The 23,007-nt window shown below is 43.2% G+C and overlaps 1 protein-coding gene across 1 annotated transcript; it reads right to left on the bottom strand.

Moving 5' to 3' along the window:
• Positions 1–10: 10 nt before the first annotated feature.
• LOC135554853 (long-chain fatty acid transport protein 2-like) lies at positions 11–21,773 on the bottom strand. Its single transcript, XM_064987293.1, has 10 exons — positions 21,163–21,773; positions 19,414–19,635; positions 18,964–19,122; positions 17,384–17,508; positions 16,468–16,662; positions 14,241–14,331; positions 13,969–14,167; positions 2,237–2,334; positions 570–700; positions 11–377 (listed from the first exon to the last, which is right to left on the bottom strand). The coding sequence occupies exons 1-10, from the start codon at positions 21,638–21,640 to the stop codon at positions 204–206; spliced, it is 1,872 nt and encodes a 623-aa protein (XP_064843365.1). The 5' UTR covers positions 21,641–21,773; the 3' UTR covers positions 11–203.
• Positions 21,774–23,007: the final 1,234 nt, after the last annotated feature.

Raw genomic sequence — 23,007 nt, 5'->3', positions numbered from 1 at the left:
ACATCTCAGATAGATATACAATGTGTTTTTTTGTATTTATTACAAAATCAATCTATATTTAGTTATTTACAAATGTTCCATACAGTTTTCAATTTTCACATTGTTTTTCTATAGTCATAAAATGTACATCAGATAAATAATTTGACAGTTAATTTTAAAATAAGAGATTAACAGTTAGAAAATATGTAAATAAAAAAAATCAATCAAAAGTGTATCTTTCCATCAGAAATAGAGTGGAACATCTCCTGCGTCATGGGGATGTATCCCTTACTGTCCTCCAGGTAGTATAATCGATCCTGCATCATGGATGGGTTGAATCCCTCTTCGGCTAGCTTCACCTTTATCTGCTTGAACGTTCCAGTCACAGCCAGGGAATTCTGGGATTTTTAAAATAAAATAAATGACATTAAAATGCATGTTTAATGAATATTAATCGTTTTGAGAAAATCTTTTTAAAAAAGGAACAACCTGGGACAATCTCTTCAACGTGTCCCAGACGGTGGCTTAACGCGCTAATAAAAGGTGTCATGACGATCATTGTAATGAGGACGTTATTTCCACGCGATCACCTGTATGCGTATGAAGCGCGGTCGAGCGTAGCTGGGCAGGGAGGACTTGACGTGCTCCAGTGTGGCGCTACTGTCAAACTCCATGTCATCTTTCAGTTTGATCGCTGCCATTCCAACCCTCCCCTCGTGCCCTGTGGGATACGTCACAAAGCAGGATCACCAAGAGAGACAGCTGACTTCCCATACATTTTCAGAAATTACTATTGATTTTGAATTCTCCCCCTTTAATGTTCTGGTCATTCACAGCTTGACATGAGAAGAACACACTGGGACAACAACTACACAATGATGTGACTGTGAGTGTTGTAGGTGTGTATTGTTATATGTAGCTATATATACTATGTCAACTGTGTGTAGTGGTATATAAAACATTCTATGAATAAACCTATTATTATATTCTATTCTATTAAATTCTATTAAAAATAAAAACGTTTCATGAGGTAAGAGTGTCTGGTAAATGAACCTAGCTACCTCTGGATAAGAGAGTCTGTTAAATGAACCAAGCTACCTCTGGCTAAGAGAGTCTGGTAAATGAACCTAGCTACCTCTGGCTAAGAGAGTCTGTTAAATGAACCAAGCTACCTCTGGATAAGAGAGTCTGTTAAATGAACCAAGCTACCTCTGGCTAAGAGAGTCTGTTAAATGAACCAAGCTACCTCTGGCTAAGAGAGTCTGTTAAATGAACCAAGCTACCTCTGGCTAAGAGAGTCTGTTAAATGAACCAAGCTACCTCTGGCTAAGAGAGTCTGTTAAATGAACCAAGCTACCTCTGGCTAAGAGAGTCTGTTAAATGAACCAAGCTACCTCTGGCTAAGAGAGTCTGTTAAATGAACCAAGCTACCTCTGGCTAAGAGAGTCTGTTAAATGAACCAAGCTACCTCTGGATAAGAGAGTCTGTTAAATGAACCAAGCTACCTCTGGCTAAGAGAGTCTGTTAAATGAACCAAGCTACCTCTGGCTAAGAGAGTCTGTTAAATGAACCAAGCTACCTCTGGCTAAGAGAGTCTGTTAAATGAACCTAGCTACCTCTGGATAAGAGAGTCTGTTAAATGAACCAAGCTACCTCTGGATAGGACAGTCTGTTAAATGAACCAAGCTACCTCTGGCTAAGAGAGTCTGTTAAATGAACCAAGCTAGGTCTGGCTAAGAGAGTCTGTTAAATGAACCAAGCTACCTCTGGCTAAGAGAGTCTGTTAAATGAACCAAGCTACCTCTGGCTAAGAGAGTCTGTTAAATGATCCTAGCTACCTCTGGATAAGAGAGTCTGCTAAATGAACCAAGCTGCCTCTGGCTAAGAGAGTCTGTTAAATGAACCAAGCTACCTCTGGCTAAGAGAGTCTGTTAAATGAACCAAGCTGCCTCTGGCTAAGAGAGTCTGTTAAATGAACCAAGCTGCCTCTGGCTAAGAGAGTCTGTTAAATGAACCTAGCTGCCTCTGGCTAAGAGAGTCTGTTAAATGAACCAAGCTACCTCTGGATAAGAGAGTCTGTTAAATGAACGAAGCTACCTCTGGCTAAGAGAGTCTGTTAAATGAACCAAGCTACCTCTGGCTAAGAGAGTCTGTTAAATGAACCAAGCTAGGTCTGGCTAAGAGAGTCTGTTAAATGAACCAAGCTACCTCTGGATAGGACAGTCTGTTAAATGACTAAAATCAAAAGTCAAATCACCTGGAACCTTGACACCGTAGACGTTGGCTTCTTCGATACATTCCACCATGATCAGGTGCTCTGTCACCTCCGTGGTGGCCACGTTCTCTCCTTTCCACCTGGACTCATATCACATTCATTCAGACAGTCGCCTGGCCTAGAACACTGCAAACACTGCAAACCCTTCCAAGAAGGAAGAAACCTCGAGAAACCCAGCTCATAACTCAACCTGCAGGTGATTTACAGGACAGTAACATGACATCTATAGTATTAAACCCAGCTCATAACTCAACCTGCAGGTGATTCACAGGACAGTAGCATGACATCTATAGTATTAAACCCAGCTCATAACTCAACCTGCAGGTGATTTACAGGACAGGACAGTAACATGACATCTATAGTATTAAACCCAGCTCATAACTCAACCTGCAGGTAATTTACAGGACAGTAGCATGACATCTATAGTATTAAACCCAGCTCATAACTCAACCTGCAGGTGATTTACAGGACAGTAGCATGACATCTATAGTATTAAACCCAGCTCATAACTCAACCTGCAGGTGATTTACAGGACAGTAGCATGACATCTATAGTATTAAACCCAGCTCATATCTCAACCTGCAGGTGATTTACAGGACAGGACAGTAGCATGACATCTATAGTATTAAACCCAGCTCATAACTCAACCTGCAGGTGATTTACAGGACAGGACAGGACAGGACAGTAGCATGACATCTATAGTATTAAACCCAGCTCATAACTCAACCTGCAGGTGATTTACAGGACAGGACAGTAACATGACATCTATAGTATTAAACCCAGCTCATAACTCAACCTGCAGGTGATTTACAGGACAGGACAGTAACATGACATCTATAGTATTAAACCCAGCTCATAACTCAACCTGCAGGTGATTTACAGGACAGGACAGTAACATGACATCTATAGTATTAAACCCAGCTCATAACTCAACCTGCAGGTGATTTACAGGACAGTAGCATGACATCTATAGTATTAAACCCAGCTCATAACTCAACCTGCAGGTGATTTACAGGACAGTAACATGACATCTATAGCTCATAATTAAACCCAGCTCATAACTCAACCTGCAGGTGATTTACAGGACAGTAACATGACATCTATAGTATTAAACCCAGCTCATAACTCAACCTGCAGGTGATTCACAGGACAGGACAGTAACATGACATCTATAGTATTAAACCCAGCTCATATCTCAACCTGCAGGTGATTTACAGGACAGGACAGTAGCATGACATCTATAGTATTAAACCCAGCTCATAACTCAACCTGCAGGTGATTTACAGGACAGGACAGTAACATGACATCTATAGTATTAAACCCAGCTCATAACTCAACCTGCAGGTGATTTACAGGACAGTACAGTAGCATGACATCTATAGTATTAAACCCAGCTCATAACTCAACCTGCAGGTGATTTACAGGACAGGACAGTAGCATGACATCTATAGTATTAAACCCAGCTCATAACTCAACCTGCAGGTGATTTACAGGACAGTAGCATGACATCTATAGTATTAAACCCAGCTCATATCTCAACCTGCAGGTGATTTACAGGACAGGACAGTAACATGACATCTATAGTATTAAACCCAGCTCATAACTCAACCTGCAGGTGATTTACAGGACAGGACAGTAACATGACATCTATAGTATTAAACCCAGCTCATAACTCAACCTGCAGGTGATTTACAGGACAGGACAGTAGCATGACATCTATAGTATTAAACCCAACTCATAACTCAACCTGCAGGTGATTTACAGGACAGTAGCATGACATCTATAGTATTAAACCCAGCTCATAACTCAACCTGCAGGTGATTTACAGGACAGTAACATGACATCTATAGTATTAAACCCAGCTCATAACTCAACCTGCAGGTGATTTACAGGACAGGACAGTAGCATGACATCTATAGTATTAAACCCAGCTCATATCTCAACCTGCAGGTGATTTACAGGACAGGACAGTAACATGACATCTATAATATTAAACCCAGCTCATAACTCAACCTGCAGGTGATTTACAGGACAGTAGCATGACATCTATAGTATTAAACCCAGCTCATAACTCAACCTGCAGGTGATTTACAGGACAGGACAGTAACATGACATCTATAGTATTAAACCCAGCTCATAACTCAACCTGCAGGTGATTTACAGGACAGTAGCATGACATCTATAGTATTAAACCCAGCTCATAACTCAACCTGCAGGTGATTTACAGGACAGTAACATGACATCTATAGTATTAAACCCAGCTCATAACTCAACCTGCAGGTGATTTACAGGACAGTAGCATGACATCTATAGTATTAAACCCAGCTCATAACTCAACCTGCAGGTGATTTACAGGACAGTAGCATGACATCTATAGTATTAAACCCAGCTCATATCTCAACCTGCAGGTGATTTACAGGACAGGACAGTAGCATGACATCTATAGTATTAAACCCAACTCATATCTCAACCTGCAGGTGATTTACAGGACAGGACAGTAGCATGACATCTATAGTATTAAACCCAGCTCATAACTCAACTAGCAGGTGATTTACAGGACAGTAACATGACATCTATAGTATTAAACCCAGCTCATAACTCAACCTGCAGGTGATTTACAGGACAGGACATGACATCTATAGTATTAAACCCAGCTCATAACTCAACCTGCAGGTGATTTACAGAACAGGACAGTAGCATGACATCTATAGTATTAAACCCAGCTCATATCTCAACCTGCAGGTGATTTACAGGACAGTAACATGACATCTATAGTATTAAACCCAGCTCATATCTCAACCTGCAGGTGATTTACAGGACAGTAGCATGACATCTATAGTATTAAACCCAGCTCATATCTCAACCTGCAGGTGATTTACAGGACAGGACATGACATCTATAGTATTAAACCCAGCTCATAACTCAACCTGCAGGTAATTTACAGGACAGGACAGTAACATGACATCTATAGTATTAAACCCAGCTCATAACTCAACCTGCAGGTGATTTACAGGACAGGACATGACATCTATAGTATTAAACCCAGCTCATAACTCAACCTGCAGGTGATTTACAGGACAGTAGCATGACATCTATAGTATTAAACCCAGCTCATAACTCAACCTGCAGGTGATTTACAGGACAGGACATGACATCTATAGTATTAAACCCAGCTCATAACTCAACCTGCAGGTGATTTACAGGACAGGACATGACATCTATAGTATTAAACCCAGCTCATAACTCAACCTGCAGGTGATTTACAGAACAGGACAGGACAGGACAGTAGCATGACATCTATAGTATTAAACCCAGCTCATAACTCAACCTGCAGGTGATTCACAGGACAGTAACATGACATCTATAGTATTAAACCCAGCTCATAACTCAACCTGCAGGTGATTTACAGGACAGGACATGACATCTATAGTATTAAACCCAGCTCATAACTCAACCTGCAGGTGATTTACAGGACAGGACAGTAACATGACATCTATAGTATTAAACCCAGCTCATAACTCAACCTGCAGGTGATTTACAGGACAGGACAGTAGCATGACATCTATAGTATTAAACCCAGCTCATAACTCAACCTGCAGGTGATTTACAGGACAGTAACATGACATCTATAGTATTAAACCCAACTCATATCTCAACTAGCAGGTGATTTACAGGACAGGACAGTAACATGACATCTATAGTATTAAACCCAGCTCATAACTCAACCTGCAGGTGATTTACAGGACAGGACAGTAACATGACATCTATAGTATTAAACCCAGCTCATAACTCAACCTGCAGGTGATTTACAGGACAGTAGCATGACATCTATAGTATTAAACCCAGCTCATAACTCAACCTGCAGGTGATTTACAGGACAGTAGCATGACATCTATAGTATTAAACCCAGCTCATAACTCAACCTGCAGGTGATTTACAGGACAGGACAGTAGCATGACATCTATAGTATTAAACCCAGCTCATAACTCAACCTGCAGGTGATTTACAGGACAGGACAGTAGCATGACATCTATAGTATTAAACCCAGCTCATAACTCAACCTGCAGGTGATTTACAGGACAGGACATGACATCTATAGTATTAAACCCAGCTCATAACTCAACCTGCAGGTGATTCACAGAACAGGACAGTAGCATGACATCTATAGTATTAAACCCAGCTCATAACTCAACCTGCAGGTGATTTACAGGACAGGACAGTAACATGACATCTATAGTATTAAACCCAGCTCATAACTCAACCTGCAGGTGATTTACAGGACAGGACAGTAGCATGACATCTATAGTATTAAACCCAGCTCATAACTCAACCTGCAGGTGATTTACAGAACAGGACAGTAGCATGACATCTATAGTATTAAACCCAGCTCATAACTCAACCTGCAGGTGATTTACAGGACAGTAGCATGACATCTATAGTATTAAACCCAGCTCATAACTCAACCTGCAGGTGATTTACAGGACAGTAACATGACATCTATAGTATTAAACCCAGCTCATAACTCAACCTGCAGGTGATTTACAGGACAGGACAGTAGCATGACATCTATAGTATTAAACCCAGCTCATAACTCAACCTGCAGGTGATTTACAGAACAGGACAGGACATCTATAGTATTAAACCCAGCTCATAACTCAACCTGCAGGTGATTCACAGAACAGGACAGTAGCATGACATCTATAGTATTAAACCCAGCTCATAACTCAACCTGCAGGTGATTTACAGAACAGTAGCATGACATCTATAGTATTAAACCCAACTCATAACTCAACCTGCAGGTGATTTACAGGACAGTAGCATGACATCTATAGTATTAAACCCAGCTCATAACTCAACCTGCAGGTGATTTACAGGACAGTAGCATGACATCTATAGTATTAAACCCAGCTCATATCTCAACCTGCAGGTGATTCACAGAACAGGACAGTAGCATGACATCTATAGTATTAAACCCAACTCATAACTCAACCTGCAGGTGATTTACAGGACAGGACAGTAGCATGACATCTATAGTATTAAACCCAGCTCATAACTCAACCTGCAGGTGATTTACAGAACAGGACAGGACAGGACAGTAGCATGACATCTATAGTATTAAACCCAACTCATAACTCAACCTGCAGGTGATTTACAGAACAGGACAGTAGCATGACATCTATAGTATTAAACCCAGCTCATAACTCAACCTGCAGGTGATTTACAGGACAGTAGCATGACATCTATAGTATTAAACCCAGCTCATATCTCAACCTGCAGGTGATTTACAGGACAGTAGCATGACATCTATAGTATTAAACCCAGCTCATAACTCAACCTGCAGGTGATTTACAGGACAGTAGCATGACATCTATAGTATTAAACCCAACTCATAACTCAACCTGCAGGTGATTCACAGAACAGGACAGTAGCATGACATCTATAGTATTAAACCCAGCTCATAACTCAACCTGCAGGTGATTTACAGGACAGTAGCATGACATCTATAGTATTAAACCCAGCTCATAACTCAACCTGCAGGTGATTTACAGGACAGTAGCATGACATCTATAGTATTAAACCCAGCTCATATCTCAACCTGCAGGTGATTTACAGAACAGGACAGTAGCATGACATCTATAGTATTAAACCCAGCTCATAACTCAACCTGCAGGTGATTTACAGGACAGTAGCATGACATCTATAGTATTAAACCCAGCTCATAACTCAACCTGCAGGTGATTCACAGGACAGTAGCATGACATCTATAGTATTAAACCCAGCTCATAACTCAACCTGCAGGTGATTTACAGGACAGTAGCATGACATCTATAGTATTAAACCCAGCTCATAACTCAACCTGCAGGTGATTCACAGGACAGTAACATGACATCTATAGTATTAAACCCAGCTCATAACTCAACCTGCAGGTGATTTACAGGACAGGACAGGACAGGACAGGACAGTAACATGACATCTATAGTATTAAACCCAGCTCATAACTCAACCTGCAGGTGATTTACAGGACAGTAACATGACATCTATAGTATTAAACCCAGCTCATATCTCAACCTGCAGGTGATTTACAGGACAGTAACATGACATCTATAGTATTAAACCCAGCTCATAACTCAACCTGCAGGTGATTTACAGGACAGTAACATGACATCTATAGTATTAAACCCAGCTCATAACTCAACCTGCAGGTGATTTACAGGACAGTAACATGACATCTATAGTATTAAACCCAGCTCATAACTCAACCTGCAGGTGATTTACAGGACAGTAGCATGACATCTATAGTATTAAACCCAGCTCATAACTCAACCTGCAGGTGATTTACAGGACAGGACAGTAACATGACATCTATAGTATTAAACCCAGCTCATAACTCAACCTGCAGGTGATTTACAGAACAGGACAGTAGCATGACATCTATAGTATTAAACCCAGCTCATAACTCAACCTGCAGGTGATTTACAGGACAGGACAGTAACATGACATCTATAGTATTAAACCCAGCTCATAACTCAACCTGCAGGTGATTTACAGGACAGGACAGTAACATGACATCTATAGTATTAAACCCAGCTCATAACTCAACCTGCAGGTGATTTACAGGACAGGACAGTAACATGACATCTATAGTATTAAACCCAGCTCATAACTCAACCTGCAGGTGATTTACAGGACAGTAGCATGACATCTATAGTATTAAACCCAGCTCATAACTCAACCTGCAGGTGATTTACAGGACAGGACAGTAACATGACATCTATAGTATTAAACCCAGCTCATAACTCAACCTGCAGGTGATTTACAGGACAGTAACATGACATCTATAGTATTAAACCCAGCTCATAACTCAACCTGCAGGTGATTTACAGGACAGTAACATGACATCTATAGTATTAAACCCAGCTCATAACTCAACCTGCAGGTGATTTACAGGACAGTAACATGACATCTATAGTATTAAACCCAGCTCATATCTCAACCTGCAGGTGATTTACAGGACAGTAACATGACATCTATAGTATTAAACCCAGCTCATAACTCAACCTGCAGGTGATTTACAGGACAGTAACATGACATCTATAGTATTAAACCCAGCTCATAACTCAACCTGCAGGTGATTTACAGGACAGTAGCATGACATCTATAGTATTAAACCCAGCTCATAACTCAACCTGCAGGTGATTTACAGGACAGTAGCATGACATCTATAGTATTAAACCCAGCTCATAACTCAACCTGCAGGTGATTTACAGGACAGTAACATGACATCTATAGTATTAAACCCAGCTCATAACTCAACCTGCAGGTGATTTACAGGACAGGACAGTAACATGACATCTATAGTATTAAACCCAGCTCATATCTCAACCTGCAGGTGATTCACAGGACAGTAACATGACATCTATAGTATTAAACCCAGCTCATAACTCAACCTGCAGGTGATTTACAGGACAGGACAGTAACATGACATCTATAGTATTAAACCCAGCTCATAACTCAACCTGCAGGTGATTTACAGGACAGGACAGTAGCATGACATCTATAGTATTAAACCCAGCTCATAACTCAACCTGCAGGTGATTTACAGGACAGGACAGTAACATGACATCTATAGTATTAAACCCAGCTCATAACTCAACCTGCAGGTGATTTACAGGACAGTACAGTAGCATGACATCTATAGTATTAAACCCAGCTCATAACTCAACCTGCAGGTGATTTACAGGACAGGACAGTAGCATGACATCTATAGTATTAAACCCAGCTCATAACTCAACCTGCAGGTGATTCACAGGACAGGACAGTAACATGACATCTATAGTATTAAACCCAGCTCATAACTCAACCTGCAGGTGATTTACAGGACAGGACAGTAACATGACATCTATAGTATTAAACCCAGCTCATAACTCAACCTGCAGGTGATTTACAGGACAGTAGCATGACATCTATAGTATTAAACCCAGCTCATAACTCAACCTGCAGGTGATTTACAGGACAGGACAGTAGCATGACATCTATAGTATTAAACCCAGCTCATAACTCAACCTGCAGGTGATTTACAGGACAGTAGCATGACATCTATAGTATTAAACCCAGCTCATATCTCAACCTGCAGGTGATTTACAGGACAGTAACATGACATCTATAGTATTAAACCCAGCTCATAACTCAACCTGCAGGTGATTTACAGGACAGGACAGTAACATGACATCTATAGTATTAAACCCAGCTCATAACTCAACCTGCAGGTGATTTACAGGACAGTAACATGACATCTATAGTATTAAACCCAGCTCATAACTCAACCTGCAGGTGATTTACAGAACAGGACAGTAGCATGACATCTATAGTATTAAACCCAACTCATAACTCAACCTGCAGGTGATTTACAGGACAGGACAGTAGCATGACATCTATAGTATTAAACCCAGCTCATAACTCAACCTGCAGGTGATTCACAGAACAGGACAGTAGCATGACATCTATAGTATTAAACCCAGCTCATAACTCAACCTGCAGGTGATTCACAGGACAGGACAGTAACATGACATCTATAGTATTAAACCCAACTCATAACTCAACCTGCAGGTGATTTACAGGACAGGACAGTAACATGACATCTATAGTATTAAACCCAGCTCATAACTCAACCTGCAGGTGATTTACAGGACAGGACAGTAGCATGACATCTATAGTATTAAACCCAGCTCATAACTCAACCTGCAGGTGATTTACAGAACAGGACAGGACAGGACAGTAGCATGACATCTATAGTATTAAACCCAGCTCATAACTCAACCTGCAGGTGATTTACAGGACAGTAGCATGACATCTATAGTATTAAACCCAGCTCATAACTCAACCTGCAGGTGATTTACAGGACAGGACAGTAGCATGACATCTATAGTATTAAACCCAGCTCATAACTCAACCTGCAGGTGATTTACAGGACAGTAGCATGACATCTATAGTATTAAACCCAGCTCATAACTCAACCTGCAGGTGATTCACAGGACAGTAACATGACATCTATAGTATTAAACCCAGCTCATAACTCAACCTGCAGGTGATTTACAGGACAGGACAGGACAGGACAGGACAGTAACATGACATCTATAGTATTAAACCCAGCTCATAACTCAACCTGCAGGTGATTTACAGGACAGTAACATGACATCTATAGTATTAAACCCAGCTCATAACTCAACCTGCAGGTGATTTACAGGACAGGACAGTAGCATGACATCTATAGTATTAAACCCAGCTCATAACTCAACCTGCAGGTGATTTACAGGACAGTAGCATGACATCTATAGTATTAAACCCAGCTCATAACTCAACCTGCAGGTGATTTACAGAACAGTAACATGACATCTATAGTATTAAACCCAGCTCATAACTCAACCTGCAGGTGATTTACAGGACAGTAACATGACATCTATAGTATTAAACCCAGCTCATATCTCAACCTGCAGGTGATTTACAGGACAGGACAGTAGCATGACATCTATAGTATTAAACCCAACTCATAACTCAACCTGCAGGTGATTTACAGGACAGTAGCATGACATCTATAGTATTAAACCCAGCTCATATCTCAACCTGCAGGTGATTCACAGGACAGGACAGTAACATGACATCTATAGTATTAAACCCAGCTCATAACTCAACCTGCAGGTGATTTACAGGACAGTAGCATGACATCTATAGTATTAAACCCAACTCATAACTCAACCTGCAGGTGATTTACAGGACAGTAGCATGACATCTATAGTATTAAACCCAGCTCATAACTCAACCTGCAGGTGATTTACAGGACAGTAACATGACATCTATAGTATTAAACCCAGCTCATATCTCAACCTGCAGGTGATTCACAGGACAGGACAGTAACATGACATCTATAGTATTAAACCCAGCTCATAACTCAACCTGCAGGTGATTTACAGGACAGTAACATGACATCTATAGTATTAAACCCAGCTCATAACTCAACCTGCAGGTGATTTACAGGACAGGACAGTAGCATGACATCTATAGTATTAAACCCAGCTCATAACTCAACCTGCAGGTGATTTACAGGACAGGACAGTAGCATGACATCTATAGTATTAAACCCAGCTCATAACTCAACCTGCAGGTGATTTACAGGACAGGACAGGACAGTAACATGACATCTATAGTATTAAACCCAGCTCATAACTCAACCTGCAGGTGATTTACAGGACAGTAGCATGACATCTATAGTATTAAACCCAGCTCATAACTCAACCTGCAGGTGATTCACAGGACAGTAGCATGACATCTATAGTATTAAACCCAGCTCATAACTCAACCTGCAGGTGATTTACAGGACAGTAGCATGACATCTATAGTATTAAACCCAGCTCATAACTCAACCTGCAGGTGATTTACAGGACAGTAGCATGACATCTATAGTATTAAACCCAGCTCATAACTCAACCTGCAGGTGATTCACAGGACAGGACAGTAACATGACATCTATAGTATTAAACCCAGCTCATAACTCAACCTGCAGGTGATTTACAGGACAGGACAGGACAGTAACATGACATCTATAGTATTAAACCCAGCTCATAACTCAACCTGCAGGTGATTTACAGGACAGTAGCATGACATCTATAGTATTAAACCCAGCTCATAACTCAACCTGCAGGTGATTCACAGGACAGTAGCATGACATCTATAGTATTAAACCCAGCTCATAACTCAACCTGCAGGTGATTTACAGGACAGTAGCATGACATCTATAGTATTAAACCCAGCTCATATCTCAACCTGCAGGTGATTTACAGGACAGGACAGTAGCATGACATCTATAGTATTAAACCCAGCTCATAACTCAACCTGCAGGTGATTTACAGGACAGTAACATGACATCTATAGTATTAAACCCAGCTCATAACTCAACCTGCAGGTGATTTACAGAACAGGACAGGACAGGACAGTAGCATGACATCTATAGTATTAAACCCAGCTCATAACTCAACCTGCAGGTGATTTACAGAACAGGACAGTAGCATGACATCTATAGTATTAAACCCAGCTCATAACTCAACCTGCAGGTGATTTACAGGACAGGACAGTAGCATGACATCTATAGTATTAAACCCAGCTCATAACTCAACCTGCAGGTGATTTACAGGACAGGACAGTAACATGACATCTATAGTATTAAACCCAGCTCATAACTCAACCTGCAGGTGATTTACAGGACAGGACAGTAGCATGACATCTATAGTATTAAACCCAGCTCATAACTCAACCTGCAGGTGATTTACAGAACAGGACAGTAGCATGACATCTATAGTATTAAACCCAGCTCATAACTCAACCTGCAGGTGATTTACAGAACAGGACATTGTATATTTTTTTAACCTTTATTTAACTAGGCATGTCAGTTAAGAACTAATTCTTATTTTCAATGACAGCCAGTGGGTTAACTGGTCTAGGAACAGTGAGTTAACTGGTCTAGGAACAGTGGGTTAACTGCCTGTTCAGGGGCAGAACAACAGATTTTTTTTACCTAGTCAGCTCAGGGATTCCTGCAACCTTTCGGTTAGGTGTCAAACGCTCTACCCACTAGGTTGCCTGCAACCCCATAAATAACCCAGCTCATTAATAAACCTTTAGTTGATAACTACTAAAGTGAAAACACCTAAAGCGTTTCTGACCTGAAGGTGTCTCCGATGCGGTCCATGAAGTAAACAAAACCCTCGTGGTCGATCCTCAGCAGGTCTCCACTGTTGAAGTACAGATCTCCCTTAACAAACACATCTCTCAGCTTCTTCCCGTCTGTCTGCTGCTGGTTATTAGCATAGCCACTAAACGGAGCCTGCGCCGTAATCTTGGCAACCAGCAATCCAGTTTCTCCTGAGGACCAAAACAACAAGTAATGAGGTGTGTGTTTGTGTGTGTTTATGTGTGTGTGTATGTGTGTTCTCACCTTTAGGGACTTTGATACAGAAACCTCTAGAGTCTTTGACAGGTTCCCCTCTCTCTGTGTCATACTGAATCAGAACGTAGGAGAAGTTTGCCTGCGAACACACATAGAACAGACAGACAGACAGACAGACAGACAGACAGACAGACAGACAGACAGACAGACAACACATAACAAGAGAGGACAATGATACACCGTATCAATCAATCAATCAAATGTATTTATTAAGCCCTTCTTACATCAGCTGATGTAACAACGTGCTGTACAGAAACCCAGCCTCAAACCCCAAACAGCAAGCAATGCAGATGTAGAAGCACAGTGGCTAGGAAAAACTCCCTAGAAAGGCCAGAACCTAGGAAGAAACCTAGAGGAACCAGGCTATAATGGGTGGCCAGTCCTCTTCTGGCTGTGCCGGGTGGAGATTAGAAACCTAGAGGAACCAGGCTATAATGGGTGGCCAGTCCTCTTCTGGCTATGCCGGGTGGAGATTAGAAACCTAGAGGAACCAGGCTATAATGGGTGGCCAGTCCTCTTCTGGCTATGCCGGGTGGAGATTAGAAACCTAGAGGAACCAGGCTATAATGGGTGGCCAGTCCTCTTCTGGCTGTGCCGGGTGGAGATTAGAAACCTAGAGGAACCAGGCTATGTGGGGTGGCCAGTCCTCTTCTGGCTGTGCCGGGTGGAGATTAGAAACCTAGAGGAACCAGGCTATGTGGGGTGGCCAGTCCTCTTCTGGCTGTGCCGGGTGGAGATTAGAAACCTAGAGGAACCAGGCTATAATGGGTGGCCAGTCCTCTTCTGGCTGTGCCGGGTGGAGATTAGAAACCTAGAGGAACCAGGCTATGTGGGGTGGCCAGTCCTCTTCTGGCTGTGCCGGGTGGAGATTAGAAACCTAGAGGAACCAGGCTATGTGGGGTGGCCAGACCTCTTCTGGCTGTGCCGGGTGGAGATTAGAAACCTAGAGGAACCAGGCTATGTGGGGTGACCAGTCCTCTTCTGGCTGTGCCGGGTGGAGATTAGAAACCTAGAGGAACCAGGCTATGTGGGGTGGCCAGTCCTCTTCTGGCTGTGCCGGGTGGAGATTAGAAACCTAGAGGAACCAGGCTATGTGGGGTGGCCAGTCCTCTTCTGGCTGTGCCGGGTGGAGATTAGAAACCTAGAGGAACCAGGCTATGTGGGGTGGCCAGTCCTCTTCTGGCTGTGCCGGGTGGAGATTAGAAACCTAGAGGAACCAGGCTATGTGGGGTGGCCAGTCCTCTTCTGGCTGTGCCGGGTGGAGATTAGAAACCTAGAGGAACCAGGCTATAATGGGTGGCCAGTCCTCTTCTGGCTGTGCCGGGTGGAGATTAGAAACCTAGAGGAACCAGGCTATAATGGGTGGCCAGTCCTCTTCTGGCTGTGCCGGGTGGAGATTAGAAACCTAGAGGAACCAGGCTATGTGGGGTAGCCAGTCCTCTTCTGGCTGTGCCGGGTGGAGATTAGAAACCTAGAGGAACCAGGCTATGTGGGGTAGCCAGTCCTCTTCTGGCTGTGCCGGGTGGAGATTAGAAACCTAGAGGAACCAGGCTATAATGGGTGGCCAGTCCTCTTCTGGCTGTGCCGGGTGGAGATTAGAAACCTAGAGGAACCAGGCTATAATGGGTGGCCAGTCCTCTTCTGGCTGTGCCGGGTGGAGATTAGTAACCTAGAGGAACCAGGCTATGTGGGGTAGCCAGTCCTCTTCTGGCTGTGCCGGGTGGAGATTATAACAGGACATGGCCAAGACGTTCAAATGTTCATAGATGACCAGCAGGGCCAAATAATAACAATGTATGTACATAAACAGTGTAATATACTGTATCTATGTAACAAAAAGGAATCTTTCAAAAGTATTCAGCCTTGGTGTTTTTCCTATTTTGTTGCAATACAATAACTATATAATACGAGTATCTAATAACAGTGAAGATAGTATAATGCCACCAGAAAGCAAAGATGTTCTACTTCTATTTGAGTTTCCTGACACACTTCATCACACTGACGTGATACATCTCACATAGACTGTTTAGAAATAGAAACAAGGTAGTCTTTCTCAGAAGCTCAGTGTCTGCATCCCAACGGCACCCTATTCCCTATATAGTGCACTACATTTGACCAGATCCCTAGGGACCCTGGTTGAAAGTAGTGCACTGGAAAGTGAACAGGCTGGTATTTGGAACACAACAGCCATTATTGTCCCGGACAGTAGTCTCACTTTATGAAGGAAATGCTCTTTGCCAATCGCTCCGACTTTCCCGGTGTAGTTGATGAAGCCGACGTTTCCCTCTGTGGCTCCGTAACATTCACAGACACGGATGTCACCAAAACGCTGCAGGAACTCTGACCAGGTGTCTGCTCTCAGCCCGTTACCCAGGGCCAGACGTACCTTGTGATGCCTGTCATTATCTTTCTGAGGAGAGAAGAGGACAGCAGAGGAGAGGTGAAGAGACAAGAGGAGGGAGGAGAGAAGAGGTAGGGAGAGAAGAGGTGAGGAGAGGTGAGGAGAGAAGAGGACAGGAGAGAGGTGAGAGGTGAGGAGAGGTAAAGAGACAAGAGGAGGAGGGGAGAAGGGAGGAGAGAAGAGGTAGGGAGAGGTGAGGAGAGAAGAGGTGAGGAGAGGTGAGGAGAGAAGAGGTGAGGAGAGGTGAGGAGAGAAGAGGTAGGGAGAGGCGAGGAGAGAAGAGGTGAGGAGAGGTGAGGAGAGAAGAGGGGAGAAGAGAAGAGGTGAGGAGAGGTGAGGAGAGAAGAGGAGAGAAGAGGAGAGGTAAAGAGACAAGAGGAGGAGGGGAGAAGGGAGGAGAGAAGAGGTGAGGAGAGGCGAGGAGAGAAGAGGGGAGGAGAGGTAAAGAGACAAGAGGAGGGGAGAAGGGAGGAGAGAAGAGGTAGGGAGAGGTGAGGAGAGAAGAGGTGAGGAGAGGTGAGGAGAGAAGAGGAGAGAAGAGGAGAGGTAAAGAGACGAGGAGGAGGGGAGAAGTGAGGAGAGAAGAGGTGAGGAGAGGCGAGGGGAGAAGAGGATAGGATGTACAGGCATTTGGTTTACATTGATTAATGATTTAATACTATCAGCCCATTTCTTTAGGGTCTTTAATGGTCTGAATGATGAAAGCAACAGGAGGCATGTGTCCCAGTACCTTGGGTGAGTTACAGAGGTACCTCATGATCTCTCCTATGTACTGGATCACTGTCACCTTGTGTTTCCTGCAGTCATCCCAGAAGTTAGAGGCAGAGAATTTACGCCTCAGGACAACAGTGTTGCCTGAGAGGAGAAGATAAAGCACCAACATTCAACAGAGGAACACAACAACCTCACGGACAAACAAACTAACTCACTAACTGACTGACAAAATGATTAGCTAACAAACAAACTAACTAACTGACTGACTAAATGATTACCTAACTAACTAACTCACTAAATTATTAACTAACTAACTGACTGACTAAATGATTACCTAACTAACTAACAAACTAACTGACAAAATTATTACCTAACAAACTAACTCACCAACTGACTAAATGATTACCTAACTAACTAACTCCCTAACTGACTAAATTATTTCCTAACAAACTAACAAACTTACTGACAAAATTATTACCTAACTAACTAACTAACTAACTTACTGCCTCACTAAATGATTACCTAACTAACTCACTGACTGACTAAATTATTACCTAACTAACTAACTCACTGACTGACTAAATTATTACCTAACTAACTAACTAACTAACTAACTTAGTAAACCCTGGTCAACATCATAACAACGTTATTACATTGTAATTGCTAGAGATGGCATGGAACCAGTTCTGAAACAGTTCTGAACCAGATCTAGAGAGGTTCTGAACTAGTTCTGAACCAGATCTAAAGAAGATCTGAACCAGTTCTGAACCAGATCTAGAGAAGTTCTGAACCAGATCTAAAGAAGTTCTGAACCAGTTTTTAAGAAGTTCTGAACTAGTTCTAAACCAGTTCTGAACCAGTTCTGAACCAGATCTAGAGAAGTTCTGAACCAGATCTAAAAAAGTTCTGAACCAGATCTAAATAAGTTCTGAACCAGTTCTAGAGAAGTTCTGAACCAGATCTAAAGAAGTTCTGAACCAGTTCTGAACCAGATCTAAAGAAGTTCTGAACCAGTTCTGAACCAGATCTAGAGAAGTTCTGAACCAGTTCTGAACCAGATCTAAAGAAGTTCTGAACCAGTTTTTAAGACGTTCTGAACTAGTTCTAAACCAGTTCTGAACCAGATCTAGAGAAGTTCTGAACCAGATCTAAAAAAGTTCTGAACCAGTTCTAGAGAAGTTCTGAACCAGATCTAAAGAAGTTCTGAACCAGTTCTGAACCAGATCTAAAGAAGTTCTGAACCAGTTCTGAACCAGATCTAGAGAAGTTCTGAACCAGTTCTGAACCAGATCTAAATAAGTTCTGAACCAGTTCTAGAGAAGTTCTGAACCAGAAACAAGTTCTAAACCAAATCTAAAGAAGTTCTGAACCAGTTCTGAACCAGTTCTGAACCAGATCTAGAGAAGTTCTGAACCAGTTCTGAACCAGATCTAAAGAAGTTCTGAACCAGTTCAGTTCTTCACACCTCTTCATATCTTTCTCCCATATACTGCACTACTATGAGGTGCATGTTATCCATGCAGGAATTGAACCCACGACCTGGCGGCTGCCAGAACAACACTCTCACCAACTGTGCCATACAGTACAGTAGTGTACCTCTCTCTATGGCTCCAGTCAAACCCATTATGAAGCCGGCGGTGTGGTAGAGAGGAAGGTAGATGTAGATGACGTCATCAGAGGCCACACCTGAGATGGCCTGCATAGAGGAGGCCATGTACAGCCTCTCATATGTGATCACCGCAGCCTTCGGCAGACCTGAGGACGAGACAACAGGAAGGGCAGGAAACAGAGTATCAAGGCTGATGAAAATCTCAAATGGTACCTTATATCTTTGACCAATCAGAGTTGTGCAATCTAAAAATATTTACCTGTCTGCCATAAACATCTGTGGTATTCTATTTAATTCACTCTACAGGGCTGACCAGAGTCATACTTTACTGGCCTGGACATTTTATTTTTCACATTGTTCTTTCTAGCAGACTTCCTGCAACTATGCTGGATGCATAACCAGGCCAGTCCAGTCCAGCTTGGTTTGGCCCAGCTTACCTGTAGTTCCTGACGTATAGATGTAGAGGGCAGGGCTCTTTAAGGTGACCTTTGACCTGAGCTGTGGGTCCAGAGGTCGATCTGAGGCCTGCTGTATCCTGCTGCTGCTCAGAGTATTCACTCCCTCCGTCACACACTTCTCCTCCTCCTCACCCAGCACAAACACACGTACACTCTGCTCCCTCAGGGTGGGGAGAACCTCCTCTACCGCTCCACGCAACTCTGGGGGAGGAGAGAGAGGGACACAGACAGAGCAAGCATGAGACAGCATCCTATTCATTATGGCCTGTGCACTACTAGCACTGTCTCCCACTAGCTGCATAGAGGGAAAGGAGGATACCTAGTCAGTTGTACAACTGAATGCATTGAACTTCCACATTTAACCCAACCCCATCTGAATCAGAGAGGCTGACATAATCAACATCCACGTTTTCAGCGTCCAGGGAACAGTGGGTTAACTGCCTTGCTCAGGAGCAGAACGACAGATGTTTACCTTGTAAGTTCAGGAATACGATCCAGCAACCTTTCGGGTTACTGGCCCAACGCTCTAACCACTAGCCTACATACCGGTTACTGGCCCAACGCTCTAACCACTAGCCTACATATTGATTACTGGCCCAACGCTCTAACCACTAGCCTACATACCGGTTACTGGCCCAACGCTCTAACCACTAGCCTACATACCGGTTACTGGCCCAACGCTCTAACCACTAGCCTACATATCGGTTACTGGCCCAACGCTCTAACCACTAGCCTACATATTGGTTACTGGCCCAACGCTCTAACCACTAGCCTACATACCGGTTACTGGCCCAACGCTCTAACCACTAGCCTACATACCGGTTACTGGCCCAACGCTCTAACCACTAGCCTACATATCGGTTACTGGCCCAACGCTCTAACCACTAGCCTACATACCGGTTACTGGCCCAACGCTCTAACCACTAGCCTACATACCGGTTACTGGCCCAACGCTCTAACCACTAGCCTACATATCGGTTACTGGCCCAACGCTCTAACCACTAGCCTACATATCGGTTACTGGCCCAACGCTCTAACCACTAGCCTACATATCGATTACTGGCCCAACGCTCTAACCACTAGCCTACATACCGGTTACTGGCCCAACGCTCTAACCACTAGCCTACATACCGGTTACTGGCCCAACGCTCTAACCACTAGCCTACATACCGGTTACTGGCCCAACGCTCTAACCACTAGCCTACATACCGGTTACTGGCCCAACGCTCTAAGTCGCTCTGGATAAGAGGGTCTGCTAAATGACTTAAATGTAAATGTAACCACTAGCCTACATATAGATTACTGGCCCAACGCTCTAACCACTAGCCTACATACCGGTTACTGGCCCAACGCTCTAACCACTAGCCTACATATCGGTTACTGGCCCAACGCTCTAACCACTAGCCTACATACCGGTTACTGGCCCAACGCTCTAACCACTAGCCTACATACCGGTTACTGGCCCAACGCTCTAACCACTAGCCTACATACCGGTTACTGGCCCAACGCTCTAACCACTAGCCTACATATCGGTTACTGGCCCAACGCTCTAACCACTAGCCTACATACCGGTTACTGGCCCAACGCTCTAACCACTAGGCTACCTGCCGATCTAGACACCATAGGTCTCTACACTAGTTATTATAGATATATTAATTATTATTCAAAATAGCTGTATTAACAATGATATTGTAAACGGCAACACCAAGGTAAGTGGGCTGGACTTACCTGAAGCAGCCAGGAGCACGTTGGTTCCGCAGCAGGTGAAACAGTGCAATAAGGACTTGGACCTGATGTTGTAGTTGAGCAGAGCGGCTGTACATCCAAGTTTAGCCAGGGCCAGCCAGATAAACACATACATGGGCTCGTTACCCATGAAGAGGGCGACAGTGTCCCCTTCCTTCACGCTGGCGTGCTGTGAGAGCGCCCGGGCCAACTTGTTGCTCTGCTTGTCAACGTCCCGGTATGTATACGAACTCTTCTCGAATACAATAAACTGTTTGTTGGGGTGTTTTTTGACCTTATCGAGAAAACAGTCCAGCATGCTGTAGAACGGTTTGCTCCTCTTGATTCTGTTCATTCGTAACCCGAGTAAGATGCAAGTCACTGTGTAGCGCAGGTCCTGCGTAAAATAAGGATTTCTGAGATAAATGAAGAGTGGCAGTATAGCCAATCCTGCCAATATGGTATATAATAACATGTACATATTGAAAGTTAAGGTCTACTTCTTTGTGATTGCCAATAAAAGGTATTGTCTTCTTGGCCGTGCTATTTCAGAATGTAACAGGTTATTGCAACAGCTCCAGTCCACAACTCTCCACAACCTTTGGACGCATGCAGGCGTGAAATCCCCAACAGCCAATGGCGTTGCGAAGAATATAAAGTAAGGAAGTAGTAGGATATTCTATTCTTCTAATTATTACTATGGCAGTGACATGTTACAGGCAGACACCTCTAGGGCATTGACCTCCATGGGCAGACTGGCCATCTGGCATCTTTTGCCTATTGGGCCAGTCTAACTTTATTTTTCGGGGGTGGGGAGAACATAGAAAATATGGCCCTATGTTGGAAATGCCGGAGCTGATTTCTGGTCCCAGTTTACCCCTGCTGACCTCTATCAATAGGCCAATATAATTTCTCCTTGTTTGCGAGTAGACATTTTATTGTGTTATGGCCTGTGGGGCTGTAACAGCATAGGCAGGCTACATGCCGGTCCTGTTGGGAGAGTCAGAAGGCTCAAACATACGTTTTTATTACAATGTAATAAATCTCAGCAACATCGTTCAATCACTGTCTCTGTGTTTATGGCTGTGGGTTTTACATTAGACCATGGCTTCATAAATACATCAACCAACATATCAGTTTTCTTTTATTTTCTATTTCTGTAAAAGGGTTTCATTGTTGACCCCTGTCTTCTACCATACACCAAGGGTATTCAAATGCACCAGGGCCAGACTACTGCTGGTTTTCTGTTCCACCTGATCATTTATTGCACCCACCTGGTGTCCCAGGTCTAAAATAATCACGGATATGAACAAGATTTTTTTTTAAAGCAGTGGAACCGTCTTCGATGCCCAGATGTGAATTTGAGGGTGGTACACAGCCAATATCATTGCCCTGACCCCTGGTCAAGGTGTAGGCTCTACCTAGTCTATATAGATGTAATATCTGCTCTGTGACCCTGGTCAAGGTGTAGGCTCTACCTAGTCTATATAGATGTAATATCTGCTCTGTGACCCTGGTCAAGGTGTAGGCTCTACCTAGTCTATATAGATGTAATATCTGCTCTGTGACCCTGGTCAAGGTGTAGGCTCTACCTAGTCTATATAGATGTAATATCTGCTCTGTGACCCCTGATCAAGGTGACCCCTGGTCAAGGTGTAGGCTCTACCTAGTCTATATAGATGTAATATCTGCTCTGTGACCCCTGGTCAAGGTGTAGGCTCTACCTAGTCTATATAGATGTAATATCTGCTCTCTGACCCCTGGTCAAGGTGTAGGCTCTACCTAGTCTATATAGATGTAATATCTGCTCTGTGACCCTGGTCAAGGTGTAGGCTCTACCTAGTCTAT

Source organism: Oncorhynchus masou, chromosome 2 (genome assembly GCF_036934945.1).
Source record: "Oncorhynchus masou masou isolate Uvic2021 chromosome 2, UVic_Omas_1.1, whole genome shotgun sequence".
NCBI lineage: Eukaryota > Metazoa > Chordata > Actinopteri > Salmoniformes > Salmonidae > Oncorhynchus > Oncorhynchus masou.
The sequence above is the reverse complement of the archived record's forward strand: the minus strand, read 5'-3'. Positions and strand labels throughout refer to the sequence as shown.